Source organism: Cebus imitator, unplaced genomic scaffold, assembly GCF_001604975.1.
Source record: "Cebus imitator isolate Cc_AM_T3 unplaced genomic scaffold, Cebus_imitator-1.0 Scaffold61, whole genome shotgun sequence".
Classification (NCBI taxonomy): domain Eukaryota; kingdom Metazoa; phylum Chordata; class Mammalia; order Primates; family Cebidae; genus Cebus; species Cebus imitator.
This window is the reverse complement of record NW_016107376.1, coordinates 3,109,415-3,122,111: the sequence shown is the minus strand read 5'-3', so window position 1 is coordinate 3,122,111 and position 12,697 is coordinate 3,109,415. Positions and strand designations below refer to the sequence as shown.

At 40.5% G+C, this 12,697-nt stretch overlaps 1 protein-coding gene across 2 annotated transcripts in view; it reads right to left on the bottom strand.

The window, feature by feature from the left end:
* Positions 1-12,697, bottom strand: part of CUBN (cubilin) — a 305,685-nt gene that overhangs the window by 279,987 nt on the left and 13,001 nt on the right. Inside the window, exons 1-6 of one of the 2 annotated variants that reach the window (XM_017529781.2) lie at positions 11,825-12,505; positions 11,302-11,431; positions 9,946-10,041; positions 8,739-8,777; positions 6,014-6,115; positions 5,228-5,331 (exon numbers count right to left, since the gene is read on the bottom strand). In XM_017529781.2, coding sequence (XP_017385270.1) covers positions 5,228-5,331; positions 6,014-6,115; positions 8,739-8,777; positions 9,946-10,041; positions 11,302-11,431; positions 11,825-11,952 — 599 coding nt within the window. In that variant the 5' untranslated portion in view covers positions 11,953-12,505. Of the gene's footprint in view, positions 1-5,227; positions 5,332-6,013; positions 6,116-8,738; positions 8,778-9,945; positions 10,042-11,301; positions 11,432-11,824; positions 12,506-12,697 lie in introns of those variants that run through there. The other variant, XM_037739008.1, reaches the window with a different exon arrangement.

Here is a 12,697-nt window from a genome sequence, read left to right as displayed (position 1 = left end):
GAGTCTCACCCTGTCACCCAGGCTGAAATGCAGTGGCACGATCTTGGCTCACTGCAACCTCTGCCTCCTGGGTTCAAGCAATTCTCCTGCCTCAGCCTCCTGAGTAGCAGGGACTACAGGCATAGTGCTGCCACATCGGTTAATTTTTTATTTTTTTTAATACAGACGGGGTTTCACCATGTTGGCCAGGCTGGTCTTGAACTCCTGACCTCAGGTGATCTGCCTGCCATGGTCTCCCAAAGTGCTGGGATTACAGGTGTGAGCCACTGTGGCTGGCTGAAGAATCTTTAAACCAACTGTTACTAGCTTCTTCTTTTCTTTTTCTTTTTTTCTTTTTGAGATGAAGTCTTGCTCTTGTTGCCCAGGCTGGAGTGCAATGGCATGATCTCGGCTCACTGCAACCTCTACCTCCCAGGTTCAAGCGATTCTCCTGCCTCAGCCTCCCAAGTAGCTAGGATTACAGGCACCCGCCACCACACCGGGCTAATTTTCGTATTTTTGTAGAGATGGGGTTTTGCCATGTTGGCCAGGCTGGTTTCAAACTCCTCACCTCGTTATCCGCCCATCTTGGCCTCCCTGAGCACTGGGATTACAGGCATGAGCCACTGCGCTTGGCCCTAGCTTTCTATTTTCTTTATCTGGGAGATCTGAGTGTTTTGGAACCCCTGGGATAAGACCGCCTAGGTTTAAATTTTGGTTCTTCCTGTTAAGTGTTCACCCAGACAATATACTAAATCCTCTGCCTCAGTTTCTTATAAAATAACAGAGGTAATCTCTGAGAACTATGGTCATATTGCAGTCCAAAGGCATTCCCCTACAGGAAGTGCTCAGAAGATTGTCTTTATTTTATTACTAAGAGCTTAACGATTGCAAAATGACGTAAGATTTGAGAGGAGATCCCGGTTCATGGACCTGCAGTTAAATCCTTTCTCTTTATCTCTCTCTTCCTCCATCCTTGCTATTATCACTGGGAGATGCATAGGCATTAATCTTATTCTGTTTTCTAAATAGCTACAAAGTACACTTCTTTCATTTAAGTTTAGATGATGTGAGAAGATAAAGGGAGGAAAAAAGTCAAGTAAACCATAGGATTCCTTGCTATGATCCTGAGAGACAAGTATTATTAATCCCATTTTACAGACTCATATTTTCCAAAACCACAAAATGAGTAATTGGCAGAAGATAAATAGACACTTAGGTCTATTTGACTCCTGCATCATTGCTTTTGCATGTTATATTCTTATATTCTGAAAAGTAGAGCTATATGAACGAGCTGCATTTTTATGCACCTGTTTTGTTTTGTTTTGTGACAGGGTCTTGCACCCAGGCTGGAGTGCAGTGGCATGGTCTTGGCTCACTGCAACATCTGCTTCCAGGGTTCAAGCCATCTTCCCACCTCTCCCTCTTAAGTAGCTGGAACTACAGATGCATGCCAGCATGTCAGCTAAGTTTTGTATTTTTTTGGTAGATACAGGGTTTTACCATGTTGGCCAGGCTGCTCTCAAACTCCTGACATCAGGTGCTCTACCCACCTTGGCCTCGCAAAGTGCTGGGATTACAGATATGAGCCACCGTGTCCAGCCTTATGTGCTTTTTTAACATAACAGGGTTTACAGGCAAAATATACTCTCAAGGTGTCTTGAGAATGGCCTTTAAAAAAGGAACAATTACTTATATACCTCTCTAAATGAAAATAAAAGCCATATATTGTATTTTTAAAACTAACTTACTACTATCCCTGCTTTTGTCATTAGTTACTGATTTAGCAGAAGTCTCTTTTCTAATGACCTTTTATTGCCAATTTGGTTCCAGAAGAACGAAGCTAGCCTTTTCTTGGGAAATGCTGCAAGTGCATTTTGGCAATTGAGAAGAGGTTTAATACACTTTGATAGTCATAGTTTAACTTGTGTTAGAGTTCATGGTTCAATACTAATTTTACTGACTGACTGAAAGAGGTAATAAGTTTAAAACCTAACTACCACCTGAGCTAAAACCAGATTATCCTCATTTTTTAAGCTCTGTACGATGTAAAAATCTAACTGTGATATGAATGGAAATAAATGAAAGAAAATTTACTAATCATCATGCTTCTGGAAAATTAGACAAATTCAACTTTTTGTTTTTCTGTAAAGCCTTCTAGATCTGAGCCCTAAGTGTATAACACACAGCATCCATGTATGGCAAGTTCAGATCCCACGGGCTGTCTCAAATCCAAAGTAAGCAGGGGAGGCTGCCAGGCATGACGACTCACGTCTGTAATCCCAGCACTTTGGGAGGTAGAGACAGGCAGATAACCTGAGGCCAGGAGTTCAAGACCAGCCTGGCCACATGGCGAAACCCCATCTCTACTAAAAATACGAAAATTAGTCAGGTGTGGTGAAAGGTGCCTGTAATTCTGGCTACTCACGAGGCTGAGGCAAGAGAATCACTTGAACCCAGGAGACAGAGGTCGCAGCCACTGCATTCCAGCCTCAACAAGAGTGAGACTCCATTTCAAAAACAAACAAAACAAAACAAACAAAACACAAAGTAAGCTGGGGAACAATAAGAATCAAGTCTTTAGAAGCAAGAGGAAATAACAGCATAGAGAAATGACGAAATATCATTTTGTTAGCTGTCTGAAGCTCTTGGGGTCTAGACCCCAAGCCAAAAGAATCCGTGGAAACAGAAAATGATGTTTCTTGTGCTATAATCATTGTTCTAAAAAAGAATTTCTATCAAAAGCTTACCTATGAAACAGGACTTCCCAGTAATGAGTATTTGCACTTTTTCAGAGGTCGTTACAATGACAAATTATTAATCTAGTTAAAGACTCCCTTTTCTGTCCAAGTAAAAGAGTTCAAAGAGTAAAAGAAACTGAAGGAGGTCCAAACTCCAAAGTGAACTTTGATGCCATGACTACATTTTTGCAGGTCCAGATGATTCTGTGGCTCAAGTTTTCTTTCAGCTAAAGGGTTTTCTAGCCTGCTGATTAACAAGGATTTAACCTCGCACAATTAATCAAACTCAAGAAAGTACCCAAATGTTCACTTGTTTCATTACACGTAGACTCCACAAAGCAATAATTTAATCTTACGCTCATGCACCTTCTTTCATTTTCTTTTATTCCTTCAAAAAGTGTCCAACATATGCCTGAATTAGGGTACTTAAAGTGTAGATAATAAAATGGGATTTATGAGGTTTCAGAAACTATTCCCACCTCAAGAGAAAGAAACCTGACTTAGATGCTCTGTTCTCTAATGTCCTCCAGCAAATCTATGAAGGACAGAGACTAGGAAGTAAGATCATTTCTAAAGTCAACCACACACCATCCGTTCTTCTGCATTCTTGCTTTCCTTTACAAAAGAGTGCAAGAGAGAATTTGGTACTGCTCTTACAAAGTTGAATCTGTCACTTAGAAATGCAGCTTTTGACAAATACATGGTTCCCTGCCTTCCAGGTCTCATTCCATCATATGTGTGTGTCTGGATAAAGAACTCTAACCTCTGACATGCTGCAAACAGTGGTGACTATTAAAGGGATTTTTGTTTTGTTATGTTTTCCATTTTGCAGAGAGGAAAAAGATAATGTGCTGAAAACAGCAATAGCAACAACTTTAGCTTGGTCTGTGGATCTCATCCCCACGTGCCCATACTTGTCGCTCTACTGGCCCACAAGACCCCAACAGACGGTGATGAGAAACAAAGGGCAGGAGTGAAATCTAATCTCTACAACATTCCTAGATATCAGGAAGGTCAGAAAGCAGAAGTGCTAGGAGTCCAGACATTTGCCACTGGTAACTCTAAGGAGGAATTCTCCTCCATAAATGTCCATCAACAGAAATCAGGAGATAAGGGGTTCAAGGAAAAGCGAGGTTAGACTGCATTTTGCTTCTAGCCCAAGCCTAATATAAATAAGCAGGGAGAAGAGGCTTCATTTAAATAAGAAACAGGGTCCTGGAAGCAGAAAGCTCTTTAATAACATAATACTAAATTTAAATCAGAAGCGGTTAATTTTAGTTTTGCATAATGACTGAACTCATAGACATATCTAGCAGTAAGTTGGAATGATTTGAGTTTATAGCCTGGAATGAGCAAAAGTTTTAAAGATCCAAAAAATGAAAGTATCAAATAAAAAGAGAAGGCTTGGGACTGCTTTTTTAGGAGTGTGCGTTAACAGTGATGGGTTAAAAACAAAATTACTGCACTCATTTTTGCTAGAAAGACTAGAATGGATATTGTTATGAGGAGACTGAAGAACAAGACAGCAGAGACTCCAGTAAGAGATCAAATAATTGCTGTGTAATCCAATGAGATTCTACTCCACAGTATTGAAAGCATTTGTTCATGCTATAACAGAATTTATTTCTTAATCTTTGAAAAATCACACAATAAAAGAGACCAGCCAAACTATCAGGAAAGACAATGCCTAGTTTAAAAGGCAACTTTAAAGAACTGTACAAAAGTAAGTTTGCCATTGCTCTTCCCTAAAGTTTTGGACTTCGTTATTAGAAAGACAATGTGTGTGTCAGTAAAGCTTTGATGATGGGTATCCCAGAGCACGGTGGGAACACAGAGGACCTGAGATGCCTCACTCTGCTTAATAAGGGAAGGGAAGGTTTCCTGCAGGAAGTGATACCTGCGCTGAGCGGGAGAATGCTATGGACAAGTCACTTGACAGAATAAATCAGAAGAGAAGATACAGCTGTATGATTACTGTGGTCAGGAACCTGTGGCTAACTGAAGAAATGCAGTGAGAGTTACTTCATTCATTGAACCTCAGTTTAACCTTTGACCTTGTTGTGGTCAGATTTTGACACAGCATTGACTAAAGCTCTCCTCACTCAAAACTATGAGCTTACTAATATATGGAACAAGTACAGCCGGGGAGCACTGGTGTGGTGGGGTGTCCCCTTTTCTACTTAAGGCCATTCAGTGCTCCCCTTCAATGCTCTGGCTCTTCCTAAGGCTTCAGCTACTCTTGCACCAGGCCATGCTTACTCTCTGTGCCAACCACAAGAGCTTCCTTCCAGAGCAAGGATTTCTTCACAGGGTGAGAACAGAGGACTCAGGAGCTTTTCTTCACTTAAGTGAAAACAGCTATATAGACATTAAGTAAGAGCTAAATACTTCTTCATGGAGTACTAACTTTTGCTGGAATATAGATAGTTTAGGATGCTCTTAACTATGCAATGTTTTAGGCCTTCAAAAATATAACTGATATTTACAAAAAAAAAAAAAAAAGTTACCTGTAACTGCCCATTGTATTTATACACGTGCCTCCATTCTGGCAGCTCAAGGGTGTTCCTGAGTAAATCTCACATTCATTAACATCAGCTGAGCAGAGAGGACCCTGTGGTCACATAAAGAACAAAGTCAGGTGCCACAGGTCACAGAGGTATCTGAGGCCAACATTCATACGATATGTTTAAGGATTTATATGTGGACAGTAAATAAGTCCTCAGTAAAGCCAAATACAATAATACTAATATTAACCCCTAGCTATTCTTCCTTTAGAACTCAGATTTCCCCTAATAGAACCAAAGAGCTCTTGATAAGATCACAGCAGTCACAGGAGGAGAATCCTTATCTAAACGTTATAGAATCCTCAGTTCACAATGGTACTATGTCTGGAAATACTTACTTAACATTTTGTTTAATGTGCATGCTGGGAAAGTTTCACCATTATCAGAAAAAAAAAAAAAGAAAAAGAAAATTTATATAGGCATGCCAAGATTTGTTTGGTACTTTCTAATGCTGAACAATTTAAATAAATTCTAACAGAAATACTGTGCTTTTCCAAGTAGTTATCCAATCAAGTGAACCTCTCCTTTCAATGGCTTTAGTGTTCAGTGGGTTCTGTAATCAAACTCACCACTGTTTGGATTTTAGCATACATGGCATACTTCATTTTGATTCAGGAGGCCACAGAATCCTAGAAACTTTGGATGGAGAATTAAATATGCCTGAATGATTTCAAGGAAACCACAGATGCTGACCAACCATCATTCTTAACCAAAGAGCAAGTGACTCACCTTCCACTGTGGGGGACAGATACAAAAAAAGGAATCATGCAGGTTGAGGCAGGTTCCACCGTTCTGGCAAGGATTGCTGCTACAAACCTTTTTGTCAACAGTCTGGAACAAAGACAGGACAGTCAATGAGATGACCTGCAGTCGGCGGCAACAAAAGACACGTTACCATTCAGGTGTGTGTGTGGGATTACATTTAAGTCGTAGTCGAAGGGGGTCTCCCTCCAGACTGCAAAGCTATTACTTATGTTCTTCTTCAAATCACCTCTCCTGTGAAAAAACAAAAGGTGTTTCCTATTATCAGTCTTCTTTCTACTCCTTAACTCTCAACATGCTTTTGACCATGGGTGGGATGATGTGTGGGGGGAGAAGATTCTCACTTTGTTTTGGAAAAGTATGATTCACCTGAGAGAGAGACCTCAGTGGACAAGAGTAAAGGTTTCAAGTGTGGAAATAATAATGGATATTCCTATTGCACAGAGAAAATAAAAATGGAGATTCCAGTCGGTTTTTTTACCTGTGATTCTTATCTTTGGTCCCTCCAGGTGAGCCTTTGAAATATGATCATCTGCCCCCTGCCCCTCCTCCATGGGTTAAGGTCACTGAACTCCTTCTGCTCCAAGTCCCTTTGTTTGAAATGTGGCCAGCTAAGACATTCTCTTCACCCTGTTGCTCACCTGACTGCTTTCAGCCCAGATCACAAACAGACCTACCTTTGTCTACAACTCCATCTACATAACCTGGGGAACCTGACCTTATGTCAGCTACCAGTTTCAATCTTGTAAGATTTTTATTGCCTTTGGGTGCAGAGAAAACTTTTTGAGATGGAACCTCACTCTGTCGCCCAGGCTGAAGTGCAGTGGTGTGACCTTGGCTCACCGCAACCTCCGCCTCCTGGGCTCAAGCTATTCTTGTGCCTCAGCCTCCTGAGTAGTGGGATTACAGGTGTGCACCACCACACCTGGCTAATTTTTTTTATTTTTAGCAGAGACAGGGTTTCACCATATTGGCCAGGCTGGTCTCGAACTCCTGACCTCACATGATCCACTCATCTCAGCCTCCTAAAGTGCTGGGATTACAGGCATGAGCCACCATACCCAACCTAATTCTCTGTTTTTAAAAGGTTAAAATAGGGGCAAACTGTTTATTACATTTCATATATATATATGTACATATATACACATACACACATACAAACACAACATACTCTATATCTAGTGACTCACAAAGAAAATTAATTCTGTTTCATTCATTGAACAGATGAAGTGGAAAGCCAGAGGAAAGCCAACTGACTTAACACCATTTTCTGCAAACCCCATTCCTTCCCCACTTTGGCCGTAAATTAGGTGACAGTACATCTAGGGGTGTCTTTATGAACCTTATAAAATACCATTATTCTACTTGTTTATCTTTGTGCTAGCACCACAATTGGCTCTGTCCATCAAAGAACGCTCTCGAGAACATTAACCACAAACTCATTCAAAGGTTTTCTATCGGACAAAAGCAACACTGTCTGGGGACTAAAAACTTAAAAGCCTCCAGGGGCCCAGCAGAAAATGAAATCTACAGTCAGGAGGAAGAGGAATAGGGAGTGGCAGGGACTGTGGTGGCCACAGAGCACTCGCCCTCTCCGAAGGCACAAAGGCATTCACATTTGAAAATCATTCAGTGTTCCTCCTGAGGGAGGCAGATAGGAGGACTGCCTGAATGTGGCCTCCAGCCTTTGACCTTTGGTGAAAATAATGAAGCCCCACAGGAGACAAAACTTGAGTGCAGTGTCACAGTCCACAGCATTGTTCTTTACTCATTATCATTCGCTCAGCTACTCTCTAAAAAATGACAGCAGAGGGGTCAATGCATTATCTAAGTGGAGAAAAAAAATACGTGAACTTGTTCATCGAATGACAAAAAAGGTTTGCAGCAGCAATCCTTGCCAGAATGGTGAGGCCTGCCTCAATCTGCATGATTCCCTTTTCTGTATCTGTCCCTTACTGTGGGACAGATCAAACTTAAAAGCAGAGGAAAATGTTTGAAGCATAAGCAAAACAGATGAAGAAGATTTGTGCAGAAATTCTTACACTGGAATCCTCACACTTTTATGCAAAATTTGAAATATGAGGAGATTCTGTGTATTTCTCTGCATAGAAACCTATGGCTTCCATGAAAGTCTTTAAAAGGCCAGTTACCTATAAAAGGGTAGAAAAACTAAGTTTACATAGATCAGTCTATAAGCATGTAGTACAGTTGTAGAATGTTTTCACTAAGAAACTGTTCAAGTTTGATTGCCAGCAAATGTAGTTTTAAGAAAATTTGGAATATCTTGCGATACACCTAGACTTCTGAGCTAAGGGTCAGAGAGGATGCTTGGCTTTCCAAGCGCCAGTCCCTGATGGGAGAAGCAGCAAGTTGGGAGTCACTAGCTGAGCAAGCACAGCACACACAGCTAAAGGTGGTGGTAAAGGGACAAGCATGTGGGCTGTGGGCTGCAAACCCAGGGTCAGGAGACCTAACAGGCTCAGCGACCTCAGCCTCAGCATTTCATGTCTTAGGCTCAGCTCTGCATCTGCGTCCCGGGAAACACATGCTGGGATAAGAATTAAATTATGGTAAAAAGCAAGTTTTTGATATTAATCATCCATTCACCCTCGAAATGCTAATAGTGGCTCTATTAGTGATTCTAGAATGTTTTCTGTGAAAGATGTTAGGTATCTAGCAGGATGAGACCTACCTGCTGCAAGCCTTGAAATTTTCTCTCAAGATCCACAAGCTGGCAATGGGGAAGAAAAAGCTTCAATTAGCTGCTTCAAAGGTATTTCACATGTAATGTTATATCCGTGACATATTTTGCTAACGCCCTCTGCTAGGGGCACACTTTGTCTGTTCATTCCTGCTTTTATTGCCTTTTTCCTCTTTATTCCTCTCCCCTCAGGATTTTCTTCCTTCCTATTCCCTCCTATCACATAGATTTCTGTTTCTTTAAGGGTTTGGTTTTTTTTTATTACAACCCATTGATAAGTTGACTGATTGCTTCTCTGTACACAGTGACTATGGGAATTTTCATAAATGTCAGTGATACATCCACTTTGCCAATGAGAAGGTTGCTCTCAGAACTTGAGAAAGGCTTATTTCTTCCCTTCCCTTCCTTCTTTCTTCCCTTCCCTTCCTTCTTTCCTTTCCTTCCCTTCTTTCTTCCCTTCCCTTTATTTCCCTTCCCTTCCCTTCTTTCTTCCCTTCCCTTGCCTTCTTTCTTCCCTTCCCTCCCCTCCCTCCCCTCTCCTCCCCTCCCTTTCCTTTTCCCTCCCCTCCCCTCTCCTTCCCTTCCCTTCCCCTCCACTTGCTTGCTTGCTTTTCTTGGCAAGGTCTCATTCTGTTGCCCAGGCTGGAGCACAGCACAGTGGGATGATCATAGCTCACTGCAGACTCAACCTCCCTGGCTCAAGCCATCCTCCCACTTCAGCCTCCTAAGTAACTGTGAATACAGGCTCATGCCACCATGCCCAGCAATTTTTTTTTTTTTTTTTTTTCCTGGTAGAGACAGGGTCTCACTATGTTGCCCAGGCTGGTCTCCAATTCCTGGGCTCAAGCAATCCTCCCACTGTGGCCTCCCAAGCTGCTGGGATGACAGGCAGTTTTGATATTAATCATCTATTCACTTGCAGTGAGCCACCGCTCCCGGCCCAAGGCCTACTTCTGCAACAAGCTCTTGCACAGCATCTCCTACCTTCTGCCCATCACTTCTACAGCCACCATTAGAGCTGTGTCATTTAACCAAACAGTGCACAATTGCATGCTAAATCTCTAAAGAGCATGCAAATTTGGTATATACCCTACAAAATGGTTACTTACAAAGTTGAATTCAGGAGAACTCACCGAACTTTTGAATTGATGAGTTCAGGAGAACTCATCAGCTCTTATGATGTGGATGTCAGACTTACCTTGGAATTAAGCTGATGGATTTGACTAGATATATTTTGAGGCAGACCAACTGCACTCCTTTTTAACTCTATAATATCTTCTTTGTTTTTCTGGATCTAATTTTAGAAAAAGAAGAAGAAATGAAGAGCACTAATGAAAATATCATATCTATCTTATAGTAATATAACTAAAAACTTGAGTAGTATTCTACTTTAAGCACTAAGACCTTGCCTATTATTATAAAAACCAAAACAATGTAATAAACACTGAGCTAAAATAGCCACAGCACAATTCCACTTATGGTTTTCAGTAACAATAGATCAAGGTATTTTCCATTTGTATGTTTTCCTATAATCCCAGTTTAGGATGCTTATTAAGAAACCTGGCTTAGAATCAGACTGTTTAGGTTTTAAGTCTTGGCTCAGCTATTTATTGCATGTCTTGGGCAAGTTACTTAACTGCCTCAGGGTTCCTTTACCTCTCGTAAACTAGGGTGACAATAAAGGCTACCTCATAGGACAGCTGTGAAGGTCAAATGAGGTAACATCCATACCGTGCTGAGCACAGTGGATGGCCCACAGTAACTCTGAACAATGCTGACTTCTAACATTAGGACTGAAATATGCAGTAATTATTAAGAACTGAAAACACCCAGTAAGGCAGGAGAATAACTGGCCAATTCTGTTCTGTGGCCAAAGTAAACTGGTCACGTCTCCACATATCCTTGGTCCCCTCCTTCCTCGCATTCCCTGTGGAGGAGTTTCAGTTCTACCCTCCATGCCTTCTCTGGACTAGGGTGCATTGTCTGAAACAATGAGCCTCTTTCTTTTAGCATACTCCCTCTATCCACCATTAACCCCAGGCCATTGCCCTTTACAAGAACATGTCTGATGCCCAATTATGTTCTCAATGCTAAAGATTCAAGGTACACTAGGAAGGGGGTGGGAGGTTGAAGACAGGTTGATGAATGAGTGCAATATACAGTTAGACAGAAGAAATAAGACCAAGTGTTTGGTAGACCAGTAGGGTGACTATAGTTAAATTAATCTATTGTACACTTCAAAGTAGGGTGACTATAGTTAAATTAATCTATTGTACATTTCAAAATAGCTAGAAGAGAACAATCCAAATGTTCTTAGCATGAAGAAAAGGTAAATATTTAAGGTGATTGATATCCCAGTTACCCTGATTTGAACTTTACACAGTATATGAATGTATCAAATTATCACATGTACCCAAAAATATGTGTATCTACTATGTATTAATAAAGAATAGTAATTTTAAAAGATTCAAGGTACAGATTAATCTAGACTTATTCAATTAAGTCACTATATATAGATATACGAAATGACTTCAAGATATTTCCAGTGTATTACCTGATGTAAACATTCGCTGAAGTCTTCATCATTTAATTTAATTTTTCCCAGGGATCCAGTTCTAAACTCAATGTTTTGGGCAGACCCCGTAAGAAACACCAAATTTCCCCTCTCTGCCGCCATTCGAGGCCTATACAATTCAAACCAGAGAATGCATCAGCAATTAGCAGGTACAATTTTTAAACTAAAATAACAAAGTTTCTTACTGAATAACTAAGGACTATGCACATCTTCACTTTCTGATCAACTCAATCCACTGTCCCTGCTTATCAGCCATTTCTTTCTCTGCACATTTCTTGAAGATACTTCCTGGCAACTGCAAATAGATTATTTGCAAAATGACAGATGAATAATTTGTGTTTAGAAAAGTAATTTCATGCCTCACTCTAAATATTTTTTCTTGTTTGCTTCTCAACACAATTTTCCTCAAGAAACATTGCACCTTTGTTTATCTGGCTATTTGGGAAAACTGGTGAGGAACTAGCCTAGTCCTTGAGCAGGTACGACCTATGTGTCTACTTACTGTTGGAGATCAGGGCTTCTTTTTTGTCGCTGCAGCTCAAGTCCTCTACCTTCTCCATCTAATTCAGCAAATGTCAATAAGGTAACCAAACTCCAAAGAAAAGGTGAAGACATGTTCATCACCAGCATCCAGGTTGGCAGGTAAGAGTGAGGCCACTCCAACCGAGTATGGGGTTTTGAAGAACAGCAAACCAGGCAGGTGTACTTTGAACAATGGACTATCCTGTAACTGTTCAGTCTTTTTCTTCTTTGCCCTAGAAGGCTATGTTATTTTTTCTTCCAGAGGGATGTAAATGATCTTAGATCTTCAGTACTCTTCAACTTGTGAGAGGTCAAAATCTACCTTAAGTGATGCACGACTTAATCATTTATCTATTTGACCTTTGAAACAGTAACCAGCAGCTTTGAAAACATCCACTAAAACAATCTTTGTTTAAGAACTAACTATGTTTCAACAAAAGTAAACTGGTCATATCTACCCCTTTCTCTGTTTCCCTCCTTCCTCAACTCCCTTGCAGAGGAGTTCCAATTCTACACAGTGCTAGGAAAAATAGATCTCCACATGAAAAAGAATTTGGAGTCTTACCTCATACCATACACAAAAATTAACTCAAAATGGTTCAAAGATCTAAGTCAAAGAGCTAAAACTATAAAATTAACTCATAGTGGTTCAGAAATCTAAAACTATAAGGCAAAAACTCAGAAGAAAAGAATAAACATTTGTAACCTTGGATTTGGCCATGATTTCTTGAGTACGATAACAAAAGCATGGAGAAAGAAAGAAAAAGGAAGAAAGAAAGAGAGAAAGAGAGAAAGAAAGAGAAAGAAAGAAAAGAAAGAAAGAAAGAAAGAAAAGAAAGAAAGAAAGAAAGAA